Consider the following 20,125-nt stretch of genomic DNA (forward strand, 5'->3'; position numbering starts at 1 on the left):
ACAAAAACATGGGAAAATAGGGTGCAGGTGGAAAAACAAAAAGAGTTACCCTTTAAATCTGTTAATTTATCTATAAAATGTGAAATAAATTGTGAACAAATGTTTGCTGCCAACCAATCGCAGAAGAGTTTGTTCAGTCAACTCTGTGAAAAAACCTAACACTGGCTCTACACAAAAGTAGTGATTATTTACATGGAGTCTGGTGGAGTTTGGTGATGGTGATTTTGGGGCTGTTTTATGTTATGTTAAACAAAAAGGTCTATCTCTGTAGGGATTTCTACTTTCTATAATGTTGTCAGACACTTAGAATAATAATGAGTGTGTCAGTGTCAAGTCAGGTACTTTTATCGGGACGTAAATTGAAGGTGCACGTTGCGGTCTTGCTTAATACTGGAGCAATTACAAAGATTGATGCTTTTATCAGTCACTTAGACACAAAAACATGGGAACATAGGGATTAAAAAGGGGAGGCGAGAGAAACACCTTGGATCGATCTATAAAGGTCTATCTCGATCGGGATCTTTAAAAGGACTTATCGTGGACGCTAACTAAAGGTGCACCATTGCCCCGAGTGGTTACATCGCAACTTGTTTCTTGCTTTATACTAAACTATTTTCAAAATGTGTGGTTCCCATCAGTGACATAGACACAAAAACATAGGAAAATTTGGAAACAAAATGAATCTTATATATGGGTCTACAAGGTGATTGGGTCCCTATTGACACCGGTAAGAGAGGGGGCTCTTATTGGATATCACTTCCAAAAACCTGAGGCCCTTTGGCTGTTGCCTACTCTGCCCAGGTTGGGTTATCCCACTTTGGGCATCAAGTCAGACTTGACCTTGTTGATGTATTCTCTGATTAGACTGTTTTAAACTGCTAAAATGTTAGCCCGAACATTTAGCCGATTTGATGCCACCACCCAGCTTTGTTTAGACCAATCTCTGCCTGAAGCAAATGTTCAAAAATAAATAAATGATGACAAAAGGACAAGGCAGCAAAAATCTTTGAATCTTGACCAACTGGCATAAAACATAAACACTTACAGATACACAGATGGTTCATCTGTTACATAGCTTACAGCTAACGTCTGCACAGCAGTCACATTTATGTGAATCACGCAAGGATCTGACAAGTCCTGACTTCGTTTTGATTTTATTATTGAAAATTATACTCAATAGTAACATTTAATGTTTCACAGTAACATTTATTTTAGCTCGTACCCAACCTACTTGTGAGACCATACCTGAACTCAACCTGCTAGTTACTGTGACAATGTGTGTGTGTGTGTGTGTGTATGTGTCTCCCTCCTACCAACATTAGTCCTTGTCCTGGTCTTAGTCCTGGAGTCCAGACTCAGACAGACGGTCACAGACATGCACGTGACCTCCTTCCCTCCTCGCCGACAGTCTTTGTTAAAGATGTTTATTTTCTCAGGTTCAAAGGTTAGCTTGGCCTGAATCCGCACCACGCCTCGAGACCTGGGGGAGGAAGGACACGGTCACCAGGGTGTTTATACTTGTTCAGTGCGTGTGTAGCGCAAGTATCTGAAAGGTACATGTTTACCCGCCGGTAAATCTCTGCTGGATGACTAGCTTCAGAAGGGTTGAAAATCTATGACTTTTCCTCTTTAGCATTTAGCTTAGCGCACTGCAATTGTTGGTTCTTTCGGGGAATGATTGTAAAGATTTACAAAGAATATGTTCAGAGCATTTCCTCTCTAACTGGGAGGTTTTGGGACTGATTGGTGGGATTGCTATGGACGAAATATGTATCAGCTAATTTAAATAGCTCACATTACTGTATTGTGTCAACAGTTAACTTCATTTAATATTGTTTGTGGCGTTTTATTTTACGGGGTGCAAATGTTCCACAAAAACAAGTTCCTTCGTGAGACTATTTAGCGGACGGATTTACCGTTGCTGCGTCCTGAGCTTAGTGCCGCCCAAGACGATTGTGATTGGTTTAAAGAAATGTGGTGTAGCCAGACCTTACTCCACAGCGCTGTGGAGATAGATCTGGCAATGCAAGACTAGCTCTGAACCACAAATATGAACCACATGGTAGTGCTTGAGGAAAAGCCAAAGAATCTGAGCTACAAAACAAGTTTTCTTGTGTGTGTGATGGTCTGACCAGACAATGATGGCAGCTCCCATTGCTCCCACAGCGAGGTCCACAAGACCGTCTCCGTTGATGTCCAAAACACCGTGAACACTTTGACCGAAATACTGCAGACCTGCATAAAAGCCAGCTGCAGACACACGCTGGAGAGAGAGAGAGAGAGAGAGAGAGAGAGAGAGGGATTACTTATTATATCTTTCTGCTCAGATTCCTTCTATTAGCTGAACTGGTTGTGGATCTGTTACCTGTCTGTACTGGCGTTTGATGGTTTTGTCCTGGCCATAAAAGACGTACAGCGCCCCTTGGTGGCCATCCTCCAGCGGTGCTCCCACCACCAGCTCCCTGAACCCGTCCCCATTCATGTCGGGTATCTGGGCCAACGCAGAACCCAACCGGGAGTTCTGAGAGCGGTCGGAAACCTCCAGCGCCCCCTGCAGGATGAAGGATGTCTGGAAAGAGAACATTTGGTTAATAGTGCGTTCCATTTGTACTCAAAACTGGGATTTGCCGAGGTCAAAGTCGGAAACACGCCCCGCTAACCTCAGATTTCCGTGCTCGGAACTCCGGCAACCACCGAGTACCCTGAGCTAAAAATCCAACATGGCTGCTCCGTGCATCAACCATTGTGAAAGCTGTAATAACATACAGTTATAAACACTTCTGTGTCATTTGTGTCTCACTAAATCAGTCATTCACGCAGTCCTGTCCATCTTCAATCTGTAGCCATGTTGTTACGCTGTTTGTATTCACAAAAACATGACTTGTAAATGGAACGCATTCAAATCGGGTGTGAAGGTCATTCCCAGCTTTGAGTTCGAGGTAAATGGAACGCACTATTAGTTTGTGTGCATGTCCCAGCATGCTGCTGTGTCCTGTCCAAACCATATACTGTGAAAATAATAGACTAAGCTTCCAGGTCTGAAACGTGAAGCCAATGCTGAAGCTCCTTAAAGCTGCATTCTCTCTAACTTCCAGCAGGGGGCAACTCCACCGGCTCCAAACAGAAGTCTGTTTCTATAGAAGTCTATGAGAAAATGAGCCTACTCCTCTCTTGATTTATTACCTCAGTAAACATTTTCATAATGAGTTTATGGTCTCAATCGCTAGTTCTAAGTCTTCTTCAACACAGCATGATGTTCATTTAGTAAATAATGGTCCCATTTATTTTAAATCAGACGATAAAGCAGGGGATGATTTAGGACCTGTCAATCAGGACAGAGGCTTAGCGATGCTAACCATGCTAACACTGTGGACAAAGTTAACTGGAACATTTTGGTCGCTTAAAAATGTCTTTTTCTGTTCACAGTTTTGCCAACCTAGCTAACCAGCGCTAGCTTTAGGGAAGTTTGATTGTCTGTTCATGCAGACAAATGGCGCCAGTAACCGCCAGTACATCTATATACATACATCTATACTGAATGACTCACTTCAGAAGGGTTGAAATACGGCAACTTTCCCTGTTTAGCGTTTAGCTTAGCGCAGCGCCATTGTAACCATAAACAATCATCCTCCCCAGCTCCACCCTCCAGTTTCAAAAATCGTCACGTCCGGTTTCAGAAAACCAAGATAGCGACAGCCAAATTGCCAAACTCCCGGCTTCAAAACAGCAGTCCACAAACCAATGGGTGACGTCACCCATGCTACATACATTATTTATACAGGAACAAAATTCTTTCTTTGTTTCCCGAAATAAAATGGAAGAACTGCTGAATGTGACTGATTCTGCAGACAGCCAATGAGAGTGAAGCTTCGGAGGCTCTGAACTGCTAAACTCACTGTGAGCATCAACCTTACGGCAGTAACACTGGGTGTACCTGAGGGGTGACGGTGTAGATGTAGACCTTCCCTCTCTCCCAGCCCTGGCTGTAAAACATGGGGGCTGCCACCAAGAGCACATCCGTTAGTCCGTCGCCGTCTACGTCCATCGACAACAACTCGCTGCCGAAATACGAGCCGATCTGGAAAAGAACCAAACTAAATGTGAGAAAACAAACAACGGCATGTACTTTAACTATGCTGTGTATTGGAACAATGTATAGATTTTCATTCCGGCACAAGAACAAAATTTGGAGGAAACTTTTTGTTTGTTTCGCATTTTTGAGGGGCATGGGATGCTCAAAACCTCACAAAAATTGACACAAATGTCAGACCTGGGGAAACTTGCAAAGTGCAGTGATTTGGCTCCGGTGTGGCCAGCGGGCTCCATACGGCCCCCAAAAAGCATGCTAGGGTCTGGATAAAGTTTGAAATTTTGTAGGAACATTGTTCTCATCTTTAGGAACATATATTAGAATTGTTTTTATCCTTACAGGAATCAGATCTGTGTGTTTGTGTGTGTGTGTGTGTGTGTGTGTGTGTGTGTGTGTGTGTGTGTGTGTGTGTGTGTGTGTGTGTGACCTGCTCTCCCAGCAGCGCCTGCAGGATGGTCAGGTTTCCGGTGTTCCTCAGGGAGAAGACGATAACCTTCCCGGTGTGGTTGAATCTCGGAGCTCCGGCCATGTAGAGCTGCGAGCCGCGAGGCGAAACGAGCGAACCCACCGAGTAACCTGAGACCGGCGTAAAAACAGTTCTTTAACCCCTCCAACAAAGAACAAATAGACTTTATATTTCACAATTACTGTTGTCCGTCAGATCGTATATAGATCTCGACGTTTCCGACGGCACTTGAAGGCAGCTTCATTTCCCAGGAGAGAGGGAAAGAGAAGAGAGGAGCGAGACATAGCAAGGGCTTTGTTGTTGCAGGAAACAGTCAGCTGTTCCACAAACTCCTGGGCAGTTCAGAGCTTCTGTTTGGTAATATGGGCACTTTAAAGTAGTAGAAAACCAAAATACGAGAAGAATGAACCTGGAAAAAGTGTACGATATGGGACCTTTAAAAGAAGTAGAGTTAGAGGTTCATTACCCAGATAAGCTGCGTGGTTCTTCAGCTCGTCTGGAAACTCGTCCTTGTAGGAGGATTTTGGAGGAACCACTTTCCCATGTTTGGTTTCTTTCAGCACGGCGCCGTTCCAGTCGTAGGCGCCCGGCGCCCCCAGCAGAACGCCGTCCTGATGGGAGAACGGGGATTTCAACATCAGAGGAACTCTAAGAGCACGAATGACGTCCCAGTAAAAACCTGGATGTCTTCATGTGTTCATCAATGAATGAATTGTTGAGGTGGTTCTGTTTTCACATATGCTGACTGGAAATGGTTTTCCCATCATGCAGCTCGAGTAACAGGACACATAAATGTTCCCGCTACGCAGTTCCGGACAGATTTCCCCATCTGAGCGCTGAGCATCACTCACACTCTGAAATCTGGCCCCCCGTATCAATTTGGGTTCACAATACATTTTGGCCCTCCTAGTTGTGCGCCAAACCAAAAACACAGAAAAGTGTTTTTTAAACTGCAATTACCTGACATTCAAAGCTGAATTTGGCAGATTTGAGACTTGGAAATTCGCCCAGAAGCAGAGAGAGAGTTTTCATATTCAGGCTGTGAAATAGGTTGTTAAAAATGTGTTATCATTGTTTTGCTTGATTAGCTAAATTCTCTGATGGCTAAGGAACTCTTTTGATGACTTTTGTAGGGCTTCATGTCAACAAAAATGTCGGAAAAAGCAACAAATTTACAAAAGATGACAAATGTCTGAGAAAGCCACAAAAAAGTCGGAACAAAAACAACAAAAATGAGGAAAAAAGCTACCAAAATGTTTAAAAAAAAGTGACATGCAGTAACAAAAGCACGTCAATAAACTCTCCATGTCTGGCCCTCGGTGGGATTCTCTCTTTCCAGTGTGGCCCTCTGGGAAAATGAGTTTGACACCCCTGCTTTACTCCTTCAAAAGTGAAAGTATTATCAGCAAAATGTAGTCAAAGTATTAAGTTAGAAAGTCAAGAGCAGTCTCATGTTGTCTCAGCAGTGAAGCACTGGGATTGAAAGACTGGGAATGTAAAACTTGTGCTTGCAAATCTTTGCACTCACATCTTTTGTTACTGTTTTAGAACTAGGGCTGCACGGTATGAGGAAAATATGCAATACGCGATGACATTGTTGAATATTGCAATTATGATATTACTTGTGATAAATTAACAGATATTAGAGTGTACTCAGTTCTGCCTTGTCTGTTGCTTTCAGTATTCTTTTAATTTAAAACAAATAATCAATTCTAACAATCTTTTATTGAATAAATTGAATTGACAATGACAGGCACTACTAAAAAAGAATGACCACAAAAAAATCTCGTAGTGTCTATCGCGATATGTCGCAACCTTTCACGATATGTATATTGCGCCAGTTGATATTGCGATGATGATTAAAAAAACGATATATTGTGCAGCCCCTAATTAGATTTAGTAGTAGATTAGTTTGTTGTTATGTCATCAGCCAGTCAAGAAGCCAAGATGTGAACAACTAAGAAGCAACAAATATATTCTCTTCTTCCATTTCTCCAAAAATACAGTCAACTTAGCTTGTAGACACACAAATGGTGAAGAAAGATTGTTTCAACGTAGTGGAAAAATATTAGGGTGAGGCTATTTGCACCCCTGGTACAATCAGCAGTGTATGCTATTTGTACCCTGGTGCAATTAGAAATGAATGCTATTAGTACCCCGCCGGTGCACACAGCAATGTGTTCTATTAATACCCCGTCTGGAAAAAATATCAATGTATGCTATTTGCACCCCTGTGCATTTACAGTACCTTGGCATATATTTACACACAGTTATCCATACTACTCATGTATTACACCTTTTTGGAATATTATCGCTCTGACATTCTTACCCTAACCATAACCAATCCCACTCCTCTTGCCTTAACCTAACCAACCCAACCAGAGCAGGCATATCCATGAGTCTTCCCCTACCACCCTGACTTGCGCAATTGCATGCAAATTATCCAATCCAAAATTACAAAATCAAGATCGCCTCACAGGGGAATCAAGCTCCTAACTCCCAGACCAAAGGTAAGCGTTCTAACCACTCACCCAGGAGTTCTGACAGTATGTTGAGCAACTGTTTACCACTTGCTTTCTTCAAGCCTCGGTTGCTAGGTAACCGTACTGTAAACAAAAAATAGGTACTAACTAACAAACCAACGGTTGTATGCTTTCACTGAAGACAGAAAGCGCAACTGTAGTATCCATTTTCCGCTAGAAATTTAATTGTTATAAACTTTAGAGACAAAACTTCCCTAATATGCCAGTTTCTGCGGTCATGGAAGATGAACGTCGGCCATGATTTCGGTGCACGCGAGCAACGTGTTTTTTGTTGTTACGTCACAGGGTGTGAATAGCTCAGCTGTGTGGCCATCGGATAAAAGTTTTTCGGTTTGAGGAGAAGGGAGCTCGGATCTGAAAAGAGTTTGACATTTTATGGAGGGATGCTTTTATTCCTTCAAAAACTGGGCAACCGAGCTGGTTCAGGTCTCAGTTCGATGCTGTAGACCCACACCTCATGAGATCAGGTAACATCCTACTAACGTTGTCTGTGTGTTAGTCTTTAAAATAAAGATTATTTACAGGAACAGGAAAAGGAACTGAAGTGAGCCATCCGCAGCTTCAGTATCGTCCTTAAACACCTCACGACACGCGTGTGCAGCCGGTCGCACGCTCGCATGAACTCTGGCGCTCGTAAAGTCCAAATATGAGTTATTAAAGCGGTGAGTCACAGTGGATGCACACGGGCCCACTCAGAATCTGCACATTCACCGTCCAACGTCAGGACGGAGAGGAGGAGGTGACTCGGCCAGAGAGGATTCTGGGTCGTCTGTTTTCCACATCAGTCTGATCTCAACCTGATCTCACTGTCTTACCTTCCTGGAGAGAAGGAAACACTTTGGATAGTTGTCTGTCTCTGATGGTTTGCATCATTAATAATACATGCGTGCGTGTGTGTGTGTGTGTGTGTGTGTGTGTGTGTTTTTCTGCCTTAGTGTGTGTGTGTGTGCGTGTGTGTGTGTGTGTGTGTGTGTGTGTGTGTTTTTCTGCCTTAGTGTGTGTGTGTGTGTGTGTGTGTGTGTGTGTGTGTGTGTGTGTGTGTGTGTCTGTGTTTCTGCGTTAGTGTTTGTGTGTGTTTCTGAGTTAGTGTGTGTGTGTGTGTGTGTGTGTGTGTGTGTGTTGTTTCTGCGTTAGTGTTTGTGTGTTTCTGAGTTAGTGTGTGTGTATGTCTACTTGTGTGTGTGTGTTTCTGTGTTAGAGTGTGTGTGTGTGTCTATGTATTTGTGTGTGTGTGTGTGTGTTTCTGCCTTAATGTGTGTATGTGTGTGTGTGTTTGTGTGTGTTTCTGAGTTAGTGTGTGTGTATGTCTACGCGTGTGTGTGTGTGTGTGTGTGTGTGTGTGTGTGTTTCTGCGTTAGTGTTTGTGTGTGTTTCTGAGTTAGTGTGTGTGTATGTCTATGTGTGTGTGTGTGTGTGTTTGTGTGTGTGTGTGTGTGTGTGTGTGTGTGCATGTGTGTGTCTGCGTTGTGTGTGTGTGTGTGTGTGTGTGTGTGTGTGTGTTTCTGTGTTAGTGTGTGTGTGTGTGTGTGTGTGTGTGTGTGTGTGTGTGTGTGTGTGCATGTGTGTGTCTGCGTTTGTGTGTGTGTGTGTTTCTGCGTTAGTGTGTCTGTGTGTGTGTGTGTGCGTGTGTTTCTGCCTTAGTGAGTGTGTGTCTATGTGTGTGTGTGTGTGTGTGTGTGTGTGTGTGTGTTTTCTGCATTAGTGTTTGTGTGTGTTTCTGAGTTAGTGTTTGTGTGTGTTTCTGAGTTAATGTGTGTGAGTGTCTGTGTTTCTGCCTTAGTGTGTGTGTGTGTGTGTGTGTGTGTGTGTGTGTGTGTGTGTGTGTGTGTGTGTGTGTGTGTGGTTTGTTGGCAGCTCTACGTTCAGGAAAACCATCTGCTCTGTGTTACACATAGAAAGTTTCCACGACACCATTTTTTTACTCTGGAATACGATTTGTCCCTGGACGAGAAACAACAGAAATATTTCTAGAAGCTTCTAATTCTGCAGCTTTAGACTTCTGTCAGGACCAGGACCAGACTGGGACTTCATGTGTTCGGATCAGACTGATACAAATAGTCCAAAGTTCAAACTTTTGTTTCTGTTGGAATCAGAATCAATAAAATACACAACTCTGCTCCGGTTGCTGCTGATTTTATTGGAGCAGGATTTGCGTTACTGAAGGAAACTCTGTGATTCATTAGTGCATTGTGAAAAAAACTTAAACCTGTTCTTATTTCTACAAATTAAAGTAGATGAGGATGTTATCCAGCAATTTGGGGGAATAGCATGGACAGATAATTGGAAATAAAACAATAATCAGATAATAATAATCAGCCACATTGTCTACTAAAAACGTCCACTGAGAGAAACTAAAGAGATGAATCCGAAACAACCAACCCGTTCTTACTCCGAACTCCAGTGGCTGTCAGCGTCAGATAGGAGGTAAGAAAGCCCTTCAGCGTGTGTGTAGAACGCTCCGGGGAGAGCAGCAGCTACAAGGCGTTTGAAGATGACGTGGCTCTAAGAGCGACTACGGTAGCGAGTAGTATGAAAGCCCGAAATCCTCATAGGGAGGTTGGTTGGGAGGGTGGATGGGTCAAACAACACAGGACTTTCACCCAGGAGACCGGGGATCGGGTCCTGCTTATCACGTTTCCTAAACCCAACAGTCCCGTTCTTGTCCTGCGTGTCATGGAAACGTAAGGCCACCCAACACCTTTTCCTTAACCTAACTGTGTCAAATGTGACGCCAGTAGTCCCGACCAAGCACGTTTAGATATGACGCTAAAGGAGACTTTGAGCGTCAATAACAACGCCAAAGACACCTGACCAAGCGTCCGGATTTTACGCGATGGGAGTGAGAACATGTCGGAAACAACACGTTGTGACTACGTTTACATGCACGTAATATTCCAGAAAAAGACAATATTCCCTCTAAGCTGTTTACGGGGCTAATGAAAGTGAATATTCCTCTAATATTCCCATTTACATGTAGCCGTGCAAAACAAGACTTGTTGGAGCGTGTGAACACAGTGTCCCTCTTTCATTCCTTCAACCAGCTTCATATCCAAAAACCTGCTGATATCTGAGTCTTTGATAATGTTTAAAAGTAGCTGGGGTTCTCCTTCTTATCGGGTCTGCAGCCCTGCAAACTGTCAGCTGGTTGGTTTGTGTCCAATAACCATAGCAACGCACAGAGCTGACCGTACACCGTAAACCGGCAAGAGGCCGTAAACTGTCACAAACGGCAAATATCAGCTTCTGCCTTCAAACAGACACTTTAGAGTTCCTTCTTTCAATCGCATCAGACTTAAAAACTCTTTCATACATCAATCTATCCCATTGTTAAACCAGCTACATTAAATCCATTGCAATATTTATTCAGGGTTACAAGTCTCCAACACCTGGTCTGTGTTGTATGTTTGTGTAATTTTCTGTTTTTATTCATGTATGCTTTGCAAAAAGAATTTCAGCCCTGGCTGACAATAAAAGTTGTAACGTCCATCCATCCATCCATCTTCGTCCGCTTATCCGGTGTCGGGTCGCGGGGGGAGCAGCTCCAGCAGGGGACCCCAAACTTCCCTTTCCCGAGCAACATTAACCAGCTCCGACTGGGGGATCCCGAGGCGTTCCCAGGCCAGGTTGGAGATATAATCCCTCCACCTAGTCCTGGGTCTTCCCCGAGGCCTCCTCCCAGCTGGACGTGCCTGGAACACCTCCCTAGGGAGGCGCCCAGGGGGCATCCTTACCAGATGCCCGAACCACCTCAACTGGCTCCTTTCGACGCAAAGGAGCAGCGGCTCTACTCCGAGCTCCTCACGGATGACTGAGCTTCTCACCCTATCTCTAAGGGAGACGCCAGCCACCCTCCTGAGGAAACCCATTTCGCCGCTTGTACCCTGGATCTCGTTCTTTTCGTCATGACCCAGCCTTCATGACCATAGGTGAGGGTAGGAATGAAAACTGACCGGGTAGATCGAGAGCTTTGCCTTCTGGCTCAGCTCTCTTTTCGTCACAACGGTGCGATAGATTGAATGCAATACCGCACCCGCTGCGCCCGATTCTCCGACCAATCTCCCGCTCCATTGTCCCCTCACTCGCGAACAAAACCCCAAGGTACTTGAACTCCTTCACTTGGGGTAAGGACTCATTCCCTACCTGGAGAAGGCATTCCATCGGTTTCCTGCTGAGAACCATGGCCTCCGATTTAGAGGTGCTGATCCTCATCCCAACCGCTTCACACTCGGTTGCGAACCGATCCAGTGAGTGCTGAAGGTCGCAGGCCGATGATGCCATCAGGACCACATCATCTGCAAAGAGCAGCGATGAGATCCCCAGCCCACCAAACTGCAACCCCTCCCCACCCCGACTACGCCTCGATATCCTGTCCATAAATATTACAAACAGGATTGGTGACAAAGCGCAGCCCTGGCGGAGGCCAACCCTCACCTGAAACGAGTCCGACTTACTACCGAGAACCCGGACACAGCTCTCACTTTGGTCATACAGAGATTGGATGGCCCTGAGTAGAGACCCCTCACCCCATACTCCCGCAGCACCTCCCACAGTATCTCCCGGGGACCCGGTCATACGCCTTCTCCAAATCCACAAAACACATGTAGACCGGTTGGGCATACTCCCAGGCTCCCTCCAGGATCCTTGCGAGTGAAGAGCTGGTCCGTTGTTCCACGACCAGGACGGAATCCGCATTGTTCCTCCTCAACCCGAGGTTCGACTATCGGCCGAACCCTCCTTTCCAGCACCTTGGAGTAGACTTTACCAGGGAGGCTGAGAAGTGTGATACCCCTATAATTGGCACACACCCTCTGGTCCCCCTTTTAAAAGAGGAACCACCACCCCAGTCTGCCACTCCTTTGGCACCGTCCCCAGACTTCCACGCAATGTTGAAGAGGCGTGTCAACCAGGACAACCCCTCCACACCCAGAGCCTTGAGCATTTCTGGACGGATCTCATCAATCCCCGGGGCTTTGCCACTGTGTAGTTGTTTGACTACATCAGTGACTTCCGCCTGTGAAATTGACGACAATCCCCCGTTATCCTCCAGCTCTGCCTCTAACATAGAGGGCGTATTAGTCGGATTCAGGAGTTCCTCAAAGTGCTCCTTCCACCGCCCTATTACCTCCTCAGTGGAGGTCAACAGTGTCCCATCTTTACTGTACACAGCTTGGATGGTTCCCCGCTTCCCCCTCCTGAGGTGGCGAACAGTTTTCCAGAAGCACTTTGGTGCCGACCGAAAGTCCTTCTCCATGTCTTCTCCAAACTTCTCCCACACCCGCTGCTTTGCCTCTTTCACGGCAGAGGCTGCAGCCCTTCGGGCCCTTCGGTACCCTGCAACTGCCTCCGGAGTCCTCCGAGATAACATATCCCGGAAGGACTCCTTCTTCAGTCGGACGGCTTCCCTGACCACTGGTGTCCACCACGGTGTTCGTGGGTTACCGCCCCTTGAGGCACCTAAGATCCTAAGACCACAGCTCCTCGCCGCAGCTTCAGCAATGGAAACTTTGAACATTGTCCACTCGGGTTCAATGCCCCAGCCTCCACAGGGATGCACGAAAAGCTCCGCCGGAGGTGTGAGTTGAAAGTCTGTCGGACAGGGCCTCCTCCAGACGTTCCCAATTTACCCGCACTACACGCTTGGGCTTACCAGGTCTGTCCAGAGTCTTCCCCACCCCTGACCCAACTCACCACCAGATGGTGATCGGTTGACAGCTCTGCCCTCTCTTCACCCGAGTGTCCAAAACATACGGCCTCAGATCAGATGAAACGATTATGAAATCGATCATTGACCTTCGGCCCAGGGTGCTCTGGTACCAGGTACACTTATGAGCATCCCTATGTTCGAACATGGTGTTCGTTATAGACAATCCATGACTAGCACAGAAGTCCAACAACAAACAACCACTCTGGTTTAGATCAGGAGGCCGTTCCTCCCAATCACGCCTCCAGGTGTCTCCATCATTGCCCACGCAGTGCGTTGAAGTCCCCCAGCAGAACAATGGAGTCCCCACTGGAGCCCCATGCAGGACTCCAGTCAAGGTCTCCAAGACGGCCGAATACTCCGAACTCCTGTTTGGTGCATATGCACAAACAACAGTCAGAGTTTTCCCCCACAACCCGCAGGCGTAGGGAGGCGACCCTCTCGCCCACCGGGTAAACTCCAACACAGCGCGCCAGCCGGGGCTTGTGAGTATCCCCACACCCGCCCGGGCGCCTCACACCCTGGGCAACTCCGGAGAAGAAAAGAGTCCAACCCCTATCCAGGAGTATGGTTCCAGAACCGAGACTGTGCGTGAGGTAAGCCCCACCAGATCTAACCGGTAGCGCCCACCTCCCGCACCAGTTCCGGCTCCTTCCCCCACAGAGAGGTGACGTTCCACGTCCCCAGAGCCAGCGTCTGCCGCCCGGGTCTGGTCCGTCGAGGCCCCTGACCTTCACTGCCACCCATGTGGCATCGCACCCGACCCCAACGGTTCCTCCCACAGGTGGTGGGCCCATGGGCTGGAGAGATGGGAGTTGTAACGTATGGTATTGTAAAAACCCCGATTGAGACGCAGATTCTGAACGCGCTGTATATATGTCCAAAGCTTCTAAAAACTGAATAATATTGACATATCCCTCATGTCTTCATCAGAAAAAGCTTAATTCGGAAAAAGGCCTTATTGGGAATATCCAAACTGCTTTCAGGAGCGTGGACTGAACTAACAGGAGGATGTAGATGTGAACATGAGCTACTCACTTTGACTAAATGTGAGGAGAAACCAGCCTGAGCCATCTGCAGGCCGAACCTTCGACCCCGACTGCTGGTTCCTGCAGAACACAATCACACACATCATCATCATCATCATCATCATCATCATCCCGTTACTTTCACTTATAAATGAATCTCTTTTTAAACCTTGTGATGTCCTCGGGACAAATTTGACCCATTTTCAACGTTTCTATTTCAGAAATATAGGTTTCTGTCAACCAAACTGCCCAATAATAACGCAGATGGTTCCATACAAAGCTCTTCACAAGTAAAATGAAAGATACAGTAAGTTCACTACTTTCATTGAATTGTGGGTGTTTTATTCAACATTATAGCACATTTCTGCTTTTTAAACAAAAAAAAACGAGGTATTATTTCCTATAAATGAGGTGTAGTATGTGTAAAACTAGTGTTTATAATTTGGTGTTAGTGGGAGAAAAAAAAAATCCGAAAAAAGTTACAATCAGTCAAAAACAAAGGCGTCAAAAACTTCGGAAAAAAGCAAACAAATCAACTTCCCGACCTCGAATGTTGTGGGCGGGGCTAAGTTCGGCTGGCATCCAGGCTACAATTTTGTTACATTTGAAGAAGAAAATGTATCAATTGATTGAGAAAAATGTTGGGAAAAAAAAACAAAACATCGAGAGAAGAAGAACATCGGGAAAAGTGACAAAAACTCAACAACAAAAAAAGCAAAAAGTGGCTTACGGTTTTAATTTAAAATTTTGACCCAGAAAAAAAAAATTGCATGGTCGAAGGGAAGACAACACAAGGGTTAAAACCTGCATACCTGAATCTTTTCATATTATCACCTTATAAGCAGACCCAAACAAAATCTGAATGAATGGAATTGAATCTAGAAGTTATTATTTAATGACGTCAAGTGACGACAAAAGACATCACATGAAAGCACTTCTATAAAACTGTGTTTTAGGAAGTGATTTAGAATGAGTTACTCATTAGCTAGGAGGGTTTCGTAATCACTAAATGCAGCGTCAGACATTCGACCAATCAACAAAGCTTGAAAGTGCTGACCTTCCAGGGAGAAGATCCTCTCTCCCAGCGCGTCCACGATGTCCTTCAACGCTGACTCGTCTGTCACGTTGAAGAAGTGCTTCTCATCCGGGTCGCTCGCAATGAACTTTATCTCTTTCAGAAAGGCTTCGGGGTTGATTCCCCGGCGGTTGTAATAACCCAGAACCTGGAAGAGACGCAGAGGAAACACTCAGGGCAAAGGTTTTAAAGTCCAGGGACAGAAAACAACATGCACCGAACCCAAATCTGAATAAAGAAGAAGGAAGTCCAAGTTCATAGAAACGGAAAGGTGAACCAGGACCAGACAGGAAGTCAGCAGAGAGGCGAAGTCCCTCCCCTTCAGGTGGACTCAATGGAACATTATTTCAGAAGAAATCCGGAAGTGAACGGAGAGAGACAAATCGTTATTTGTAATTCATGGCTCAATTCAAACAGGTTTGAATTGAGCCATGAATTACAAATATAAGTCAGTTTAAAATCTAATTTTGCATTCTGGGCCCTATTTTAATGATCTAAGCGCACGGCGTGAAGGTGCGTGTCCAAATCCACTTTTGCTAGTTTGACGGCGGAAAAAAGGGTTTTTGAGCCGGGCGCATGGTTCAAAAAGGTTGTACATTAATTCATAGGTGTGTTTTGGGCATAACATGCAATAAACCAATCAGAGATCATCTCCCATTCCCTTTAAAAGGAGGGGCGTTTGGACCTTGGAGCATTGCTGTTATGATGGAGGATTTGCACCATCTTCTGCATGTGTGTGTGCTGCTGTGTGTCCCTGTGTGTGTAACAAGCATAGTGTGCGCGCGCTGTGCACAAGCCTAGGAGCATTTGACTAATGCTCTGTTAAAATAACAATGAGATGCTGCGTTATTGACTTTAGACCAGGTTTTTGTTGGTCAGATAGCAATACGCCCAGAATGCACCTGAACACACCTCCCTGTAAGACCAGCATGGCCAGAATGCACCTGAACACACCTCCCTGTAAGACCAGCACACCCAGAATGCACCTGAACACACCTCCCTGTAGCGATATTAGGAATCCCACTATGGCCACGCCAAGACCCGCCATTCAATAGCGTTCACACACTACTATTGGCCAGGCGTACATGTACAGGTCCTATCCCCTGACCAATCCCCTAACCCTAACCTTAACCACTCGAGGTGAAATGCCTAACCCCAACCAATCGAGCTGCTTCGTGGGGCGGGTCTTGGCATGGCCATAGTGGGATTCGTAATTTTGTGTCCCTGTAAGACCAGCACACCCAGAATGCACCTGAACACACCTCCCTATAAGACCAGCACACCCAGAATGCACCTGAACACACCTCCCTGTAAGACCAGCACACCCAGAATGCACCTGAACACACCTCCCTGTAAGACTAGCATGCCCAGAATGCACCTGAACACACCTCCCTGTAAGACCAGAATGCCCAGAATGCACCTGAACACACCTCCCTGTAAGACCAGCACGCTCATGGGAACAAAGATGGGCGCAGGTGCATTTGCTATCTAAACGATGTGGGCGTTGGACTGCGTCGGTCTTAAACTAGCAAAGACACTTGCGTCGGGCTTTGCGCTGCGCATATGTGTAATTCATGACTCAATTCAAACTGGATTAAATAATTATTTGTCTCTCCATGTTCTCTACCGGGCAATTTTTTTTCTCAAATTCTGGTCTCATGGTGGTCCACTGGAAAGGAGAGGGACTTCCCCTCTCTGTGTTGGGGTTTGAAGGTAAAGAGTCTCGGACTCACAGCGATGGCGTACATGGTGACGTTGTCTCTCTCGCTGTCGGCGACGGCCTGCACCAGCTGTGGACTGTCGTGAGATTCTCCGTCTGTGATCACAATCATCACCTTCTGGGCGCCGGGACGGCCGCCGCGCTTAAACGCCTCCGACCTGCACGGCAAAGAAAAGAAACAGACTCTTTGTGAATCAACTTGCTCGGTTATTGTGTGGGATTTCTTATTGCCGAGGGAGATGGCTTTGTGTCACATACCGCGCCACGTTGATGCCCAGTGCAGTCCTGGTCTCCTCGCCGCCCCGCTGGTCGATGCTCCGGGCAGCCTCTACCACCTCCTCCACCGTCTGGTACTCAGCCAGACTGAACTCATGGACCACCGTGGAGCCGTACTGAACCACACCCACCTGCAGCCAAAACACAGCTCAGTCCAAAGCTGAACCCAGCACACCACTAACTTACCGAACTAGACCGTCCTCCCCAAAAAACACTCCCATAAGTGGTTTGTTCCAGAATCATTCTGACCTATATTTGGGTTTCTAGTGGCGGTGCCCTCTAGTGGCCGTAGTAGTTCTGACGGGAGCAAAGCAGGAAGTAAGGTGAGGAAGTAGAAGAGCGCCAAATGTCCTGGTAGCAAATTTACGAATCCTACTATGGCCATGCCAAGACCCACCCTTCAATAGCATTCACACACTACTATCGGCCAGACGTCCATGCTTACATGTACAGGTCCTATCCCCTGACCAATCGGCTATCCTAACCATAAACACTCAAGGTCAATGGCTAACCCCAACCAATTGAGCTGCTATTGAAGGGCTGGTATTGGCGTGGCCATGGTAGGATTCGTAAATTAGCCTCCTGGAAAGGAGGTAGGTTGTGTGTGTGTGTGTGTGTGTGTGGAAACTCCCTTTCCAGGTTAATCAGGGTGAGCAGCTGCAGCACAGGTTCTAAGCAGAAAGGCCTGGAGGAACTTTATCAGAAGCAGATGCTAAGAAAGGTTGAATCTATCCTGTCTGTATCCTGATAGTTCTCATCCCTTACAGGCTGAATTTCAGATGTTGCCATCTGGATCACGCTTTAAACTCCCAAAACTCAGAACCAACAGATATAAACACTCTTTTGTACCTGCAGCCATTCTACTTCTTAATTCTATAAAGAACCATAGATAACTTATTGACTTACTATTTATTGATTGTTTATTGTTTTTTTATTGTTTTTAACTATGCCTGCAAGGTAGGCAATCTCTGTATTGTGTGTAATTTGTACTATACTATCTGCTTCACACAGTGTATTGTATTTGAGGACAAATAAAGTAACTTGAACTTGATTATGAACTAAACCTTGTTTCCATGGTGCCGGCGCGTCTGTTTTACACATTATGTGTCACAACTACGTTTCGCGGTGTTAAGAGGTCTTTCATGTATTTCTGTGAGTTCAAGTAGGATCTGTCCAATGTAGGGATGGACACTATAAAATGTTTGAACCCTGCCCAGAATTCAAAACATATTCCACTGCCTCCACTACTTTTGCACGTTTTCCAGGTCTCAGTTGCATGCTGGGATATTACTTTACCACTCCTCATATGCTCAGTTTTCACACCAAGTTTTAAGTTTACAAAACATACAGAGAGTCAACCGAGTTTTTGTCCCCACTCAGTCAATTACAGGGAGGGTTTACCTGTGTGGTGAAGAGGCTGACTGCCTCTACAAACTCTCAAACCTCATGACTAATTATGGATATTAGATGTATTATATTATATCATCGTTTATGGTTCTTCTTTACCTAAACCCAACTGTCCCGTTCTTGTCCGGCGTGTCACGGAAACGTCAGCCCACCCACGTCCTTTTCCTTAACCTAACTGCGTCAAACGTTACGCCAATAGTCCCGACCAAGCACGTTTAGATAAAGCACGTTTAGATATGACGCTAAAGGAGACTTTTAGCGTCAATAACAACGGTTGGTAGTGAGAACATGTTGTCTTTTTGTAATTCAGCGATGAACCGACCTGCGTCTGACCTGGGCCGATGTAGAACTTCTGCAGGATGGTGATGAGGAAGTCCTGTACCTCGTACCACGGATAGATGGAGTTAGAACCGTCCAGAACGATCACGATGTCCATAAACGTCTCACACCCTGCAAGTTAAAAAACAATACATTAACATAACATTAATACTTTTTCTTGCAAAAACAAAAATGTACAGGAAACCAAACTGGACTGAAAAGGTGAAGGCTGAAGCCTGAGCCTGTTAAACCTACTCTTTTAACATCTATTATTTTCATTCATACAAAGAAGAGAGTAACAGAAACTAAGTATACATTATATATCTCGGACAAATGGAAAAATGTTGGATGATTGGATAGATGAACGAGTTGTGGGATGGCTGAACGAAAAGATGCATGTTAGATGGACAGAGGGATGAAGGGACAGATGGATTGGCGGACGAATGGATGAATGAATGTTAGATAGACAGATGGATGGATGGATGGATGGATGTTAGATAGACAGATGGATGGATGGATGGATGGATGGATGGGTGGATGTTAAACAGATTGATGGATGGATGGGTGGATGTTAGATAGATAGACAGATGGATGGATGGATGGATGGATGTATGAATGATAGAATGATAAATGAATGCATGGGTGGATGTTAGTTACACAAATGGATGGATGGATGGATGGGTGGCTGTTAGATAGACAGATGGATGGATGGGTGGCTGGCTGTTAGACAGATGGATGGATTGATGGATGGATGTATGGATAAGTCGGTGGATGTTAGATAGATGGATGGATGGACAGATGGGTGGATGTTAGACAGATGGATGGATGGATGGATGTTACAAAGATGGATGGATGGATAGGTGTATGGATGGATAGGTGGATGTTAGAAAGACACATGGATGGATGGATTGTTTGTTGGATGGATGGTTGGGTGGATGTGTAATGGTTACTCTGCAGGGCCGGTGTGATGGTGTGGGACGGTTTAAAGTTGCGGGTGACCCTGGAGCAGATTCCTGTGCTGTACAGGGAGCTTCCACACTCATGAGACCAGAGCGGACCGCAGGTCTGAGGACACGTTGACACACAGCAGAGACAAAAAGTCCAATGAGTTCAGACGATCATTTGAAGTGAAGCTGAGCGGCTGTGGAGGGAGTCTCTCTGTGTTTTTGACTCACCACAAAGCTGTTGTCCTTTGGGTTGGAGGTCAGCGTCATCCCCAGCCTCATCTTGTCTTTCCTCTCCGATACGTTGTCCAGAGAAAGTTCCCCTGATTCAAACATCACTAAACGTTACACATTGAAGATACTTTAACTATACATTAGCTTTTCAGTGTTTGTCTTCTTTCATGTGTGCAATGTTTGGTTCATGAACTTCTAAAATGAAAGTACTGTGCTTTTATTTTTAATTTTTAATTTTTTTTTTTGGGGGGGGGCTTTTTTTATTAAAGTGTAAATTGCAGGTTAACCACCACAACCAATTAATGTGTAAATTAAAGTGCTCA

At 45.5% G+C, this 20,125-nt stretch overlaps 1 protein-coding gene across 1 annotated transcript in view; it reads right to left on the bottom strand.

Moving 5' to 3' along the window:
- The window catches only part of itga11b (integrin, alpha 11b), a 54,480-nt gene that overhangs the window by 22,730 nt on the left and 11,625 nt on the right, over nucleotides 1–20,125 (bottom strand). Inside the window, exons 3-15 of the mRNA XM_028585272.1 lie at nucleotides 19,800–19,891; nucleotides 19,575–19,689; nucleotides 18,629–18,756; nucleotides 16,882–17,030; nucleotides 16,637–16,781; nucleotides 14,886–15,051; nucleotides 13,839–13,909; nucleotides 5,023–5,167; nucleotides 4,518–4,666; nucleotides 3,935–4,078; nucleotides 2,366–2,569; nucleotides 2,133–2,263; nucleotides 1,314–1,480 (exon numbers count right to left, since the gene is read on the bottom strand). Coding sequence (XP_028441073.1) covers nucleotides 1,314–1,480; nucleotides 2,133–2,263; nucleotides 2,366–2,569; nucleotides 3,935–4,078; nucleotides 4,518–4,666; nucleotides 5,023–5,167; nucleotides 13,839–13,909; nucleotides 14,886–15,051; nucleotides 16,637–16,781; nucleotides 16,882–17,030; nucleotides 18,629–18,756; nucleotides 19,575–19,689; nucleotides 19,800–19,891 — 1,806 coding nt within the window. The remainder of the gene's footprint in view (nucleotides 1–1,313; nucleotides 1,481–2,132; nucleotides 2,264–2,365; nucleotides 2,570–3,934; nucleotides 4,079–4,517; nucleotides 4,667–5,022; nucleotides 5,168–13,838; nucleotides 13,910–14,885; nucleotides 15,052–16,636; nucleotides 16,782–16,881; nucleotides 17,031–18,628; nucleotides 18,757–19,574; nucleotides 19,690–19,799; nucleotides 19,892–20,125) is intronic.

The sequence above is a fragment of the Perca flavescens genome, chromosome 8, assembly GCF_004354835.1.
Source record: "Perca flavescens isolate YP-PL-M2 chromosome 8, PFLA_1.0, whole genome shotgun sequence".
In the NCBI taxonomy this organism is placed as follows: Eukaryota; Metazoa; Chordata; class Actinopteri; order Perciformes; family Percidae; genus Perca; species Perca flavescens.